The following is a 15,855-nucleotide window of genomic DNA, read 5'->3' on the forward strand; positions in this document are numbered from 1 at the left end:
AAAAAAAAAAAAAAAAAAAAAAAAAGAATCACGTTGAAAGAAGAAAGCAAGCATCCTGTTGCACGCTACGTAACCTGTGCACATGAGCTCCAGCCACCACTCTAACCGCCAGTCTCCATACTTCCTAGGCATCATTTTGCCGGTGGTCATCGTCCTGATTGTCATAACACTCTCAGTGTTTGTACTGGTGGGTTTGTATCGAATGTGCTGGAAGAATGACCCAGGTAGGTGACAGTACTTTATTTTGCTTTGTTTTCCTAACGGAGAATGACTATTTGCTCAGTCTGAACTTGCACTTCCACACTTCAGGGGAGAGAGTGGCTATAGAGAGAGAAATAAAGTGCCATATCAATAGCTCGATTACAAAAGATAGGAGAAGGCAGAGAAACCCAGAGAATGCTGGTGAATGCAACTACTATTGGTAGATATTAAGTATGAGAGAAATCTTATTAAGGGTACAGCCCCTTTCTGAGGTGGGTTGAGGGAGTATGGTAGACAAGAGGGAATCGCATGGCATGCCTGGTCTGTTGGGAGGGTTTTATTCCATTTCCACATAACAGCACAGAGGGGGGCTTACTAATAACTCGGCTTAGGAACCAGCGTCTCAGAGCCGCTCTGTGCCTCAACTTCCCTCCATGAAGACTCAGCTCTCTTCCAATGAAGGCATATTCCATGATTCAGTTTTATTTTTTCTCTAAGTAAACTTTCTATTTAAAACGGACTCTTTAGATTTAGAGTGCTCTTTAGATTTAGAATAGATCTAAAGTATGGGTAACTTGCAGAGACAAGGTGTGCCTTTATCTACTATACCTAGCTCCCCTTCCTCTTATCTTATGTTACTATAGTGTATTTGACACACTTGATGAGCCAGTATCTCCACATTTTTATCAGCTAAACTCCCTACTGCACCCCTGTTGTCTCTTTCTGTCTTTACTCCATTGTTTTTTCAGCTTCCCCTGGGCTCCATTGTGCTTAGGGCTTTGCCTCGATCCCCTCAGCCCTGCAGCTCTGACCCTGGCTGCTCTGCCACAGAAGGGGATCCATGCTCCCTGGGCTCCAGGGGTCCTTCCCAAGCCAGACCTGCCCTGATGGTACCGTGTCAGGCTGTGCTCCAAGCCTGCATCCACAGGATCCCTTTCCTGGAATGTCCAGCCCACCTTTCAGCCTACCCCCACCTTGCCTACCTGTTCCAGCCCATCTACCAGTTTACAGCACCTTTTAGTTTTCTTATTCATTAAGGTTATTGGTACACTTTAGGTATACAATATGATGACATTCACCATTGGGAATTTGTACCTTTACACGATGTATCTTAGTTCTCATTTTTGCCCCCTTCCCCTGCTCTCACATCTGTGTAAATACTGAATAGTTTCTCTGGTGTGCAAAATGGAAAGTGTAAACAAGGCTCAAAATGTGTAATAGATAATGTGAAACAGGAAGAAAATGGAAACAAAGTCTTTGTAAACAGACAGGGGTGGAGGGGTTGAAGGGAGAGCACAGGAGCTTTTTATGACATACCACATCTTCAAGCAGAAGGGATGGTCCCTTCAATTTTAATCCTAAAATATCTGATTATGGTTCAGGCTTATAATCTCAGCCCCCTGGGAGGTTGAGGCAGGAGGATGGAAAGTTTAAGCCCCTCCTACATGACTTAATGACTTATCAAGTCCCTGATTTTTAGTGAACTGGAGATTCAACCCAATAGTAAGACCCTGGATTCAATCCTTGGTACTGAAGAAAAAAAAAAGATGATATAATTCACATAATATTATAGAATAGTTCGTGCTTTATGTAGAGCTCCCTTACAAGCGCTCCCAGTCTGAATCCACATGTTACAACACTGCACTGTGCCTAACACAGACCGGGGCCCTGCTGTATGCTTGGGTACCAGTGTAATAGGGTCTTCCCTTTCCCCACTCTGATTCTAAATATTTCACTAGGCAAAGCCAACCTAAATCTCATAAAGGTAAGAGCACGCTTATTTTAATCAGGCACCTCATCTCTCTCCACTTTGCTTACTTGTGGACCATGGACCCCCAGGACATGAACAACCTCCTTTGAGCCAGCAGGGCAGGGTCTCCCAGAGCCTGAGCACCTGATTGCAACCATGCAGAAGAGGCCAGGGACCAAGCAGCAGGGCTCATTTAGCTCCAGGGAGAAAATAGGAAAACAAATAACAGTCTTTTCCTATAGGAGGGAAAGAGTACACTTCTTAATAATGTCTCAAATGTATTTTCTTACCCAGTTTCCAAAGAGAAGATAGCATTTTTATAAATCACATTAATTTTTGTCAAATTTTAAGCCAATGGGAAATCAGCCATCCAAGTTGGAACTGTGGGTGTTGAGTATATAGGATAAGTAAGAAATTAATATGCTAAATCCATTTGTAAAGAGACACTGTGTTGAAAAATTGCTTTGCAAAAGGAAATTTGAGAATGTGTTCCTTGAAAAGCTGACATTTGCTATTAAAGAGGACTCTACAGGTATATACAACTCCCACTATTATAGAGAACCATTCTTAAGACATACAGAGCTTTAAGGCTAAGTTCTGAAATTATATAATTATCCAAATCTATTTGGTTAGTGTTTTCCAAACTGAATTTTATAACATTAAATCAGCATCTGTGGTTAATCATTCTTCAAGCATGTGGGTGAAGCTCCACTAAGTTCAGAAAATATGTAAACCCACTCTGCTCTCAAGAAGGTAACATGACTCAGAGACTTCAGTCTGAAATTAAATTTATGTGGATAACAGAGATGGTCAGAAAAAATATGTTCAAAGGAAAAACATGGAAACAATACCTTTATAAATAGGGAAGTGTGGAGGGTCTGAAAAGGGGGCTGGGGAGCAGGGAAAACTAAGAACTAAGATGAATCGTGTAAAAGGACAAGCTCCCAATGATGAGTGTAACTGTATTGTACACCTAAAATGTACCAATAAGCTTAATAAAGATAAAAATATATGCAATTAGAAATAATACCATTCACATTCACCCCTCACCACAAATAGTTATTTGTGTGCCAAGACAAAGCAATATATAAAGGGAAACAGAATTCATTTGGGAGAATAAGAAAACTAAAATGGCTGTAGGAAGACCTTAGTTTCAGCAGAGAGAGGTGAGCCAGTTTTCTGGTGCCCAAGTTCCTTGCAATTTTCATAACCACCATCTCCTCTCCTAGGCACGCCGGAAAATGGAAGTGACCAGTAAGTAAGGCATTTCTTTTTTTCCTAGACACTCTGACCTTACTGTTTACGTAGAGAAAATGTTCATTTCTGGTTAATACTTATCCTTTGTGTTGTTTTTTAAAGCAAGAAAGGACAGGGGAGGAAAGAAAGAAAAAAAGAAAAGAAAAAAGGAAGTAAGAAAAAGGTATAAAAGGCTATATGTCAGGGGTTTGGCTGTTTCTAAGAGCTCTCACTATTTAACAGAGAAATCCCAATAGCTAAGAAGACTGCTCTTAAGTGGGGATAAAGTAGTAAGATGAGGAGGAGAATGGTAATGGAATATAAACTGACTAAGAAAGAAACTACCATAGAACACATGCCCAGAGTTTTAAAATATTCTTTTCCTAGTGACATTGGCAGCATGTTCACCACAGTTCGGAAAAGTCCTGCCTGTCCCTGAACTGGCTCTGAGGGTCTCTACCTGAATGTCAGATTTTTTCTACTTGGACTTTACAAAAGCAGACAAGGAACCATGAGCAATCCTGGCAGCTATTACCACGAGGTGCCATGAAGAACCACAATCACTGTTTTCATGTCAGAAACAAGTACTGTGGTTAAATTCTTTACCGGCCTGCATTTGTGGTCTGCATCTATATAAGTGGTTTTGTATCTTATCAGATTGTAAATATTAGAAATTATGACCTTCAAGCACCTACTACTCCAAATTAGAAATGAAACCCCTTGAGATGTCCCCGGGAGAGCATGAGGGCTAGAAACTGACTGGGCATGGGAACAGCAAGGTGGAGACTCTGCAGTGTCCAGGACAAGCGTCCAGGAACAGCCCCAGGGCCCAGCCCAACCCCATAGGCTTGCGAACATTTCCGTTTCCCCTTCTCACAATTCAGAGCTGGAGACAAGTACTAGGTGGCCCTGTGACAGTGTCTCCTGCTACCTTGCTGATGCCGGAGTTAGGTTTGGCACGACGGCAAAGGAGTGAGAGGCTTTAGTGCTTCATTTCCGGAGGTGGAAGTGCTAAACAATGTGTGAGCTTGCATGTGAAGAAACTGTAGGTTTGGCTTGGGAGATGTACAGCAGTACATGGAGGACTCTGTCTTCCTTCGTTCTTTGGTGTCTGTCGCACTTACTCTCTCCTGCGGACAAGACCTGCTAATGCTGGGTGCTAATGGCATTTTCCATTTCGAACAGACCGCAGTCCGACAAAGAGAGTGTGAAGCTGCTCACAGTCAAGACCCTTTCTCACGAGTCTGGTGAGTTCCCAGACAGTTGCTTCGATGGAAAATGGTTGTTTTTAAACCTACCTGCAACCTTGGATTTGTTACATGAACTATAACCAAAAAGCACAACTTCTTTAGAAATAGTCAATTAGTAACTCTCAGGAAATAGAAATTTTTCTGTGGAGGAAAGAGGAACCCTAGAAATACCATTTTTAAGGCCACTAGGCTATCTAGCCTTTTGGGGTTGCTTTTCATTGAGTTATAAATGAGTCATAGGGAACAGGCGGGGCCGGACACACTTCCCGCTTTGCAGGGGTAACAGAAAGAATGTTAAATTTGTTGATAGACTTTCTAACATCACTGTTGTTTTGGTTCAATTTTGGTAATGGCTGTATACCAGCAATATTTACTACATCACATTATTAATCCATTAAACTGTAAATCATGTTCCATATAATTTCATACAATTTTAATTGAGCTCAATAAAGATAATCACAATTTCCCATTGCTAAAATCTGCATTTTTCCTAATTTTTCATTATAGTTATTTGCTTTGAAATATAAAAGCCTTTCAAAACACACATATGATTAGTATGAGTTATATTTGTATCACAAACAATAACAAGATACTAAAGACATTTTTAAAAGTCTTTTAAAAGCACGGATTTTTTTCTTGTTTTGAGTAGACCAGATATTTAAAACATTACTGTCACAAAATAAATAAATTTAAACTAATTATACATTTTACAAAACAATCCCAGTAGCTCTATGTCTAATATCCAGTTGCATTTATATATTTAGAACATTCAGTCCAGCCAAATTTTACTTATACAAACTCATCCCCCAAAGGACTCTATAAAAGTGAGAGCTACAGAATGACAAACTGTGTTATAAATATTTCTTATGGTTAAAAACAATTACATACAACAAAAAGCTGTATCATTTTGGATCGGGAGCAAGATTCCCAGGGCTGAGTGTGGCCTGATGTCCCAGGCTAGGTGGCCAAGTGCTGAGCCTGTCGGCCAGCCAGAGCCTCCCTTGTAGCCTGGAGCTGCTTCTCCTGGGAAAGCTCAGCACAGGCAGACATGCCGGCTGGTACTCATGTGCAACCCTTAGGAGCTGGGCTCCCTGGGCCCTCACCAGCCTGACCAAGTGGCCACTTCTCCTCCCGGGTATGGAGTGGGTCAGGGAGCAGCTGGCAGCCCACTGCAGCCAACCTCAGTTGGCTCTGGAGGAACCAGGCTCAGTCCTCATGAAGAAGCTGCCTGTCACCTGCAAGCCTGAGCTCTTGGCCCACTGAGGGTCCCTATGAGGACTCTCCTGAGAAGGGGCTGCAATAGGGACACCTCCTGTCTTCCACCCACCGCTCTAGGGAAGTGACACGAGACACTGGGATTACGGCTTCCTCCAAGCAAAGCCTTGCAAAATCTTGCATGTTTTCACTTGCAAGATGCACAGTGGACTCTTTACTAAGGACTGGTGACCTCTGACTGTGTGGAGTGGGCCAGGGTAGGATCTGAGCAGAGCCTCAGCCTTCCAAGCTTCCTACTCACAGGTTTAAAGAGGAACTTTGTAGACACAGTAAGGTAGATTCTCTGCTACTTTTGTTTCTGCCAAATTCAAATAACCTCTGAGAGGTGATTAAAGTGATTATCATAAAGACTACTCAGTGATATGGCGAAGCTGAAAACAAGCATTTGGAGCAGATTGTAATAATCTAGAATTGATAACCTCAAGCATAACAATAACCAAGTAGTCCCTGGACCAGTATAATGTTTGCAAAGTCTACTGTTAATAAGGTTCCATAGCCCCTTAACATTCTGGAACCAATCTCTTCCCACTGCCTTTCAAACTTTGTTCAAATGTGTTTTGCTTATAAAATTATGCTCACTTAACAGATGCCGCATTTTAAAAATCATTTTTCTTCAGAGACCTCAGGACCAATGATGACATTTTCCCTAAAATATAACTAGAACAAAATTTGAAAGGATTAGGTTTCACATAAGTTCATAGGTTTAGTACAATTTCTATCACCTACATAAATACCTTTCCATTTTTAAATAGAAAAAACATTTTGTCAGAAAAAATACCTGACCAATCAGAATCAATGAGTTTACAATTTATCTTGTCTACTTCAAAGTCTAAGAAAAACAGTGTCAGTGAATGCATGTAAGTCAGTAGCAGTGAGAAGTTTGAGCTTCCTGGCTGTCGCTATTCTCTGGCACAGTCATTAGTCAATGTAGAAACTCTGGACTTTTGTCTCCAAATGAATTGTGTCATTGTAGCAGCCAATAAACAATGTTTCCCAGGAAACAGATCTCTGCAGCAGCTGGGTCTGGGAACGACAGATGCTACGTTGTCTGGGTTTCTAGGAGCCCTCGGGAGACAAGTTTGGACTTAGTCACCTCTCCTAGGAGGTGGGCCCTTGACCCCCAATCCTCTCCCTCCACGGAGGTCACTCTGCTCCTCCAGCCACACTCTCTGCCTGCTTCAGATGTGTTCTCTCTGCCACAAATGAAGCCCAGTGATGTGGCGAGCTTCTTCAGTGTGGGAGAGACAGCCCACGAGCAATGGAATAAGAACATGCTTTCGAGGGCAGCGTGTGTGTGAATGTGGAGTTCACAGAAGCGTGGATGATGCCACCCAGCTTCAGTGAGGGGTCCTGCCAAGCTAACGTCGCCTTGCTGACTGCAGAACATGTGAGCAACACGACCCGTATTAAACATGGTCCTTGCTCTGCATATCAGAAATTGCATTACCTTATTTCACTTTTAATATGGAAGGCTATACAAGTTATGAAGAAAATTGCTTAAAATAGAAAATACATAATTACATGAAAGAAGAAAGAGAACACTCTACTATCCAACTAAACTTCAAAAATTGCTTGATTTTGAACCATTGGAAGGAAAGCATGCAGATCCGAATTTGTCATCCCAGCCTTCTGCTTAGAGCCCTGTGATGAATTCCTGTCACCTGCGATCGAGTCAGCCCTCAGCACATCTGTGCAGCCTTCCAGGCAGTGGCTGCTCCTCCGGCCCTGTTCAGAACCATTCCCTATGGCAGACTCCCAGCCTTCACAGTCCCTCCCTCCCTGTCTTCCCCAGTGACCCTGGCCCAGCGAGAGAGGGAGGGACAGTCCCTCCTCTGAGCCCTCACAGAGCCTGCTGCCATCAGTGGTTGAGGTGATGGTCCATTTTTTGGTGTCACTAGCACACTGGCTTGAGTATGAGGGTAAGTACTAGATACACAGTCATTTTTTAACTTTTCTGCATATTTATTTTTACAAAGGAAATCTTATTAAAAAGAAATGAACAAAACTGAGGAAGAGCAAGTTACTCACAGACTAGCAAGAGCCGTCCACAGAGCCACCTTCTGCCTCGTGACCTTTCTGGGGTGGCTCAGGCTGCCTTTGCCCAGCATCCCCCTTGTCACCTGAGCTGCCATTGGTCTCCTCTGCTCTTAATTTAGTCTTAATTTGGCAAGTTAATATGCATTACCAAGATACACTATTTCCTTATGGCTTTAACTACCATTTTAATAGTTGAACACATTAGGCCCATCGGGAAATGGAAAAACACAGAGAAAACAAAAGAATTTTAGAAATTCTTAGTCACCTCATGAAACACAGCCTGGATACCACCATGGATTTTTGGCAGATTTCCTTTAGCTTGTTTCTCCCCAGATTGTGTGTGTTTCATCTGCTCTTGCAATAGAAATCATCATCACCGCTGCTGAATGCATCTTGCTATAGCATCTTTGTCAGCTTTCCACTCGTGGTGATAGAGAACTTCAGGGAGGAATTAGAAACTGTCATAATTTCCCATGACTTGCTCTACACAATTTTGAGCAGGTATCCGGGGGAGAGGAAGCTCATTCTGTTTATTGCTCTACCTGGACTTCAGGCTGGGGGTCCCAGGCAGCACAATGCCTGCCACTAAACAACAGTGAACAGAGATTGCAGTGTGGCACGGCTGGGAGAAATGTCCAGGCGTGACCAGCGTTTCTCAGAGCTGGGGCCTAAGAAGAGCAAGATGAGGTGTCCCCACTTGTCCTCAGAGGTCTGTGGCTGTGCACATGACCAGCGACATTCATAGAGTTGAAGGAAGACAGACTTCCCAGCCATGAGCAGGCGAAAGCTGGAGCTCACTATGACGTGGATACCAAGAGCAAGATCTCTGCACTGATATAGGTCAGGACTGATGTTGTGGCCTGGCTCCGCCTAAAGGACACATATCCTGTGAAACATACTGATCATGCGCTCAGTGGCGCACAGTCAGGGATGGGGCTTTTCAGTTTCCATTACCTAGGTTAGCGGATTCATCTTTGTGTCAGGTGACCGAATGTCGCTGCAATTCACACGGTGCTGTGCTCCCAGAAGTGTTCATGTTGGTTTGTAAGCTCATTTTCCCATGGCTTTCACTGCCTTATTGAACAGAAGGGCCCTCGGATGTATCCCTGCCTTCAGCCACACTTTGCATTTACGACACAGGTTTGCTTAGGTGGAGCTAACTCGTGCACCAAGCTGAAGTCAAGGACCTGTCCCCAGGGGCGTCTGTGCTGCCATGGTGTCACCCAGCCCCTGCCCTTCACTTCCTGGGGCCAACTTTGCAGGGCTTCTGCAGGGTGAAATGGGTGCTGGCCAGAGAAATATCATGCACCTGGGTGACTAATTTCTAGACCGTGAGCCAGTCAAACAAAAAATGAATCAAGAACCACTCTCTGTGCACCTAGAACAAAGCCTCTCTCTGTCCTTAGGTGAGCACTGTGTGGCAGGGAAGACCAAGAACTGAGTCTGCAAAGAATCCACCTACACCAGGTGAAGAGCACGTAAGTGTCCCCGTTCCACTCCCCGAATCCTTCCTCACTCCTGTTTTCTTAGCCTGCTGCACCTTGGATTATGTTAACAACTTTTAAAACCTGAGAAGTTAATGGTTTGTGTCAGTGAAATCATCATTGTCTGTCTAAAATCAAATTCTATGAACAATTGCCAGAGAAATGAATGTCTGTGGTTGTAGAAAATTCTCCCAGTCACCCTGCCTATCTAAAGGATGACATGAATTGCTCTGCATTTCCTGTAAGCATAGCCGGCCTGGGTCAGTAAACACACACCAGTGGTGACAGGTAGACAAGGTCCTATAGCTAATGATGACTTGTAGGACCCAAATGACATAGCTGGAGAATTTTCAGTTTATTGTAAGAAAGGGGTACATACAAAACCCAGAAAGCAAGTCGACACATCATAGCCCCCAGCAGGTACAGAGCAGGGCCCAGAGGAGTTGAGTAGAAAGTCCTGCCTTCTTCCTTAGGGACTTTCTCTCTGGGTTCAGGAACCATGAACTTGTCACAAAAAACCATGAAGAAGGTGATTAATGGTGTAGTCTCAGTTGGGACTTATTCTACCCAACTGGTCGTATAGGCATCTTTCTGCTTTATAACTTCCAGGTATCAATGAGATGAAATGATCTTTTTTTTTATAATAGTTGTAAAGTCAGTCATCAATGGGAGTCTTTCAGAAGCTCGGATATGGGCAATATCTGCTATCCCATGCCTTGACTGACGTCTTACTTCAATGAAAGTGCTCGAGCCAGTTTCAATTCACACTGGAATTGTTCAGTGCAGAGTTGTCTTCGTCTTTCCTAGAACTGAGATGGGAGATTTTCTTCTGATGTTAGTTACTCTAAAATATATTAGTTAAGCTCTGCGACAATTAATGTGCAATGCTTTATAGAACCAACAGAAGACTCCATCCTTTGGAACAAATGGTAGAAACAAGAACCAGTCAGCACTTACATGCCGCAAACCGGTCTAGACCACAGTGGTGGTCTCTCCGGGGAAAGTGGCCCGGGTGAGGAATGCCACTGTGTGTCTACCACCATGCCTACCACGAGGCTGTTAATTCGGGGCTGTCACATACTCTCAGCAGCTGCTTGCTGGATACATTGTGCCCACCATGCTTCCTTCAGAGTAGCAGAAGGCAGATGTACACACGCTACCCAAAGCCATCCCTGTGGAACCAGAATTTAAGGTGGACCAGAGAGAGAGGCACCTAGGAGTCGGACACCTTTTTGTATTGAACACTTTCAGGAGTCAGGAGGGGAGCTGGGAAGATTATAACTCATGGGTGCAACCCTTCTCTGTTTCTCCACACCCCAGTGTGTGAAAAAGAGAAACCTTCTGAATACCAAAGCGCTAAAACAGTAGATGCCAGTTTATCCAACTTGGAGAAAGAGAAATTTTGTCTGTTCAGCCATGGAAGAAAAGAAAAGGCAAAGAAGAAAAAGTTATACAGGAGACAAGGCATAGAACTGACCCAAACAATTGTGTTCAATAAAGGAAATTATTGTCCAACTCCCATTCGTTTCCATTTTTGTTCTTTAAAAAATATCCCTAATGTATGATTTCATGTCTTTTGATTTTGAGAGGTATATATTGATTGCTCTCCTCTGTGTAATTTTGTAATTATATAACCACATTCTGAGGAGTAAAGATCAGAATGTAATGGGTGGAAACAAGTTTGACATCTGTTGATTCTAGTGGCTATTTGTCATACTTCTTAAAGTATGTGTTTCTCTTGCTGTACTGTGAATTGAAGAAGTCGTGAGTAGCTGCTTCCTAAGTTGTACACTAGGAATCAGTTACTGCAGAAGGGATACAGAATGAACAGGAATAAATTCACCAGACCTAAAAGGTTTAGGGACAGAACTGGAGATGTCTTTGAATCTTTGTATTCAGAAGCAGATATAGATGTAATCACCTAGGTTCAATCAAAACGTGACCCTAGATATAATTAATGTCTGCTGTTTCATTTATCGATCATCTGCTTTGTGCAGAGAATTCTATTTAGTGCAACTTGTCAGGGCAGGAATTCCAGAATATGTGGCCTTGCCTTCCACAAGCATTAACCACCAGGACCATAAAGTCCTGCTCAGAAATTAGAAAACAGAGAAAACATTTAAAAAGCTATATGGACATGCGTAATACTGACACATTAATTCAAACCCATTCTAGATTCTCTGCCACTTCTATATCAACGATAGGAAGGCAGACAGGGTTTTCAGAAAGCACTACCATTTCACTGCAGCTGTACTGCAGTACATAAGTCTGTCATTTTCATAAAATAAGATAAAGGTTATCTTAACTTCCACCTTCTCTGCATAATCCTCTTTGGTCATGGCTATGAGGGAAAAAAGGGGTTCCTTCCTCGAGAGAATCAGCACCACCCTCAAAATAACTGTTTATGGAGAACACCTTCTGATAAATTTTGAAGGCCACTAGCATCAAAGGCGCAAAATTATGCATTACTTGCCTCTCTATAACTGCCTCTCATCAGTGGGAGAAACGTGCTCTGTTCTTTCTGAAATCAATTCTCAGGGTGAGGAGAGGAGAGGATGGAATAACTGAGAATATCATTTGCTATCACTTAAAATGGCTAACGCTAGAATTTTTGTGCAAAAGTATAGAAGAGGCAAATATTATTGGTGTCAATAAATGATCTGAATAAACAGGTCTGACAAGAGCACATAGAACTGGAGAGGAACACACAGTAGAACCACTCTAGTGAAATGCGGGAAATGATAAGATAATGGTATCTAAAGACATATGTAGCCCCAAAAGTTTAACGGCAAACTTGCTACACATGGTAGTTAAGCTGAAACATATAAAATTATTTTTCTTAATATAGCATAGGCAAAGAAAGATTCCGTAGGCATAAAAACAGCATGTCCAGAAGATAAAGAGTCAGGACACCGAGTGGTATACACAGGACCGGGTGAAAAGCCTAAAAATTGTCAGAACAAGCTGATCACCCTGTGGCATGTAATGTGTGTAATTATGGATTTTAAAATATCAGTTTCTTGCTGGTTAGGTGTTCTTTAAACCCCACCTGGTGCTTGGCTGTGGGGAGCATAGGGAGCAGTGGTCTAGAAACACAGCTCTGCAGAGGCAGCAGGCGCAGGGGAGGAGCAGAGCGGTGGTCAGACAAAGCATTGACTCCCTTGTCATTGAACCATCCCTAAGTCACCAACAACCCGGAAGAGAGTCCCACACTTGAGGAAGGGCCTGGTCCACAGTTTCTCTCCAAACTCATGCTGCTGTCAGACACTGGAGCGTGTGTTGCCCATCCCTGCTCTGGAGGATTCAAAGACTTGTCATGGACAGCAGCCAGCGTCCAGCTGTCCCCCTTGCCAGGACACAGACCTGCCAGCCCTATCAAAGAAGCTTTCCCACCACAGACCAACACCTTGAGAAGGCAGGGACACACGTCCGTCCATCACTGTCCCCAGCACAGCGGGTCATCCTCTCCCCAGGCTCAGGTGAGCCCACGGCTCCCATCCACCTCCCAGCCCCTCAGCCCCGCTAGCTCAGCCTGGCTGCTTCCCACCTGGACACAGAAGCCACCTCAGCCTGCACTGTCTTTGGATCAACACAGCGTGGTGTCTACACTGCATATGGAACCCTGATCCTACCCAAGGCCTGGCTGGCCCTGCTGTGAAGAAGAGGCAAGAGGCCGGTTCATTCTCCTCCTTGGTGAAGACATAGCAGGAAGCAGGAAAGCCGTCCACAGAACTCTTAGTTCATCATCGCTCCTGGAGCAGGACTGGAGCTGCAGCTCCTTAGTGAGAAGGTGCAGCACACTGAGGGTGGGAGGAGCTTTTACTGAAGATACTGCTGTGCGTCTGAGGCCCAAGTCTAACTCTCGGGAAGAGTGGGCGCAGAGCACTCAGGGAAATGTTCCCCTGGGAAACAGCCGGGCCTGACCCAGGGCTGGAGAAGAAAGCAGAGAAGGGAGGGGGAGGGGATGGAAGGGGGAGAGAGAGAGACAGGAGCAGAGACAGATATGATCCATGAGCTGTGGTCAAGGAAGGGGCGAAAGTGACCCCTACCTCTAGCCGGAAGTTTGGGGGAGTCTCGGATCTTACACACAGCATGAGCCCCTGAGGTCAGTAAGGACAGGGGTGGGGGAGGAGGGCTGCGTTCCCAGAGCCACACTGAGTTTGAAGAGCCTGTGAGGTATTCTCGTGACTCCCCTGCATGTGGAGAAAACTTCCGCGGGCCCATGCTGTCTTCACCTCTGTTTCTTCCTCACCTCCTCGGACTCTGACATTTTGTTGTTCTTGTTCTAGGCTTCATCTTCGGCTTCTCCGCTCCAGCGGTGAAAAGAGAGGCTCAGGAAATCAGCGGTGACTTCCCCTCTTGTTCACCCGTCGGTAGAGGGAATTCAAGATGACAGGCAGTGACGGAATCAGAAAGAACTTCAGGCTTCTGCAGTCCCAGCGATGTAGCAAAGCGTATCACTCCACCCCCAGGGACTTCTGAGGAGGGCCGGGGAGCGGGGCCTTGTGAGCCTTGAACCCCAGCCAGGGTCAAGTTCAAAGCTTCCAGGGCCGACGGCTTCATCTATGGAAATGGCCCCACTTCCTTGGTGTTCTCATCGTACTCTGTGTATTTATTTTTCTGTACTATGTTAATGCGGGGAACCTGCCAGTGTATTATTAAGAGTTAGTAGAAATCATGCTGTGCCACTCTGTATATATAGGTATTTTATTCATGTTTCCGTGTGTTACTTTAATAAATAATTGCTGCATCCCCACATGGCCAGGAAATAGAAGTTGGTCCCCTGATTACAAGTATCTTCGGGTTGTTTCGTAGAGTCTGAGACCTCATGAGACTCAGAGAGAAGCTTCTGCAACCAGTGAGAAAGGGACAAAGGGTCCACGCATCACACGCTGTTAGGGGACAGAGATTTGCTGTATTTTTTTTGTCTCTCTATTTGTTGCTCTGTGTGACAAGGATATAAGGGTCCTTGCAAGCTCTGGGCTGCGTTCTAGAAGAAGGGGAGAGGATGGTGGCTTCTCATTAATCTGCTTGGTTGAAAATAACTCTGTACATGTTTTATTTCTTTTAGAAATGTAATGACTTGTCCTAGCAATCAATGTTAAAGCTCCAAATTGCACAAAATCAACATTTCCTAAATGTATAACTGGGATGTTAATTTTCAGTGTTACTGACCTAAAAACTATGTGAGTTTGCTGCCCCCCCACACCTTTTGAAATTTCTTCCGTCGCAATGTATTGGGAACTCCCAGGTTTGAGGATCGGGTAATCATCTTAATTTTTGCTTCCCAATATTTGGGTAATTTCCAACCAGACAAACCAGGCAAGCATCTACATTTCTGACAGTGTTTCTATTTTCTTGGAGAAGAATGGGGAAATAGGAAAAGGGAAACAAGGAAAGGAAAGGATGCAAAAGACTTGGATCTCCTCTGTGTGCTTTTGCCTCAGGGCTATTCTGCTCAGACTGCATTTGAACTTCCTCGCTCTTAAGTGGGTGTAACAGTAGCAACCATGCCACATGGGGCCTTCTGCCTTCCCAAGGAGAACAGCCTACAGGCCTGGTCTGTTCCAAGGGTCTCTCAGCTACCCAGAACAAATTGTGAACAAGCAGCCTTGACTAGGGCTTAAATTCCTGCAAGTGAGACCGCTTCTAGACATCATTTTCTCTAACTTTCATCAGCATACTTAGGAGTTTTCAAGAATGGGACATGGGGTAAAAAAAAGAATGGGAGGTGGGAAAGAAAGCATTTCAACTGTCACAAAAGAAAGAAATTTATTCCATTTCAAGAATTGCACACAATGAGTATGCTTTATACTAACTACAATGGTAAGTCTTAAAAAGGTCAAAGGAATAAGGGGTTGGGGAATTTAGGGAGCTGTTCGTGGAGTTTTATAGCATCGTGCTCAGAGATAATCCCAAATGTCTACATTTTTTGTTAACCAATTTAAATTTCCATGGAGGTAGGATATTTTGTTTTCAAGCCAAAACCATCATTAATCAGATTTTTTAGAATTAAATGGTCTAATTTTAATGTCTGGCTTATTATAAATTGTATTCTGATGTGCATTCAAATGTCACTGAGATGGAGGAAAGCCTGGATTCAGATCACAGGCAGGACTTCCTGTTGTCTGTGCTGCATGTCACTGTGAATGGAGTTCCCACCTACGCACCATCCACACATAAACAAAAGCTGATTAATGGGCACTGCTGCCATCTGAGGGTAAGAGGGCACTGCTGGCTGGCACACTGGCTGTGATCCCTCAGATGTCTCATTTCCTCCTGCTCAGCTGAAATATCTCATTGCACACACCTGACAAGTCTGCTTTACTTCTAACCTACCTGGCATATTCAACTTTGGGAGGAACAACAGAGCACATGGCCACACCTGTAACAATGGCCATGCTACCTCAGTCTTGTTTTTTTCGGGTGGGCTACTTGTCATAAAGATTTCATTGAGCTCAGGGCTGAGGGAAGGGCTTTGCGGCAGAGCACTTGCCTTGAATGCATGAAGCCTGACTTTGATCCCCAACACCATGAAGAAAAAAAAGTGAAAGAAAAAAACACCAAGGATTAGTGGTTCTCTACAGAGAAAACTAATATGATTTAAAAGTTGTCTTTTGTG

At 43.9% G+C, this 15,855-nt stretch overlaps 1 protein-coding gene across 2 annotated transcripts in view; it reads left to right on the forward strand.

Moving 5' to 3' along the window:
- Window positions 1–15,219, forward strand: part of Emcn (endomucin) — an 86,647-nt gene extending 71,428 nt beyond the window's left edge. For both annotated transcript variants that reach the window (XM_033756113.1, XM_033756111.1), the window contains 5 exons: window positions 129–224; window positions 3,181–3,205; window positions 4,373–4,434; window positions 9,156–9,227; window positions 13,523–15,219. In XM_033756113.1, coding sequence (XP_033612004.1) covers window positions 129–224; window positions 3,181–3,205; window positions 4,373–4,434; window positions 9,156–9,190 — 218 coding nt within the window. In that variant the 3' untranslated portion in view covers window positions 9,191–9,227; window positions 13,523–15,219. The remainder of the gene's footprint in view (window positions 1–128; window positions 225–3,180; window positions 3,206–4,372; window positions 4,435–9,155; window positions 9,228–13,522) is intronic.
- The last annotated feature ends 636 nt before the right edge of the window (window positions 15,220–15,855 follow it).

The sequence above is a fragment of the Fukomys damarensis genome, unplaced genomic scaffold, assembly GCF_012274545.1.
Source record: "Fukomys damarensis isolate Sample0158 unplaced genomic scaffold, DMR_v1.0_HiC HiC_scaffold_25, whole genome shotgun sequence".
Classification (NCBI taxonomy): Eukaryota; Metazoa; Chordata; class Mammalia; order Rodentia; family Bathyergidae; genus Fukomys; species Fukomys damarensis.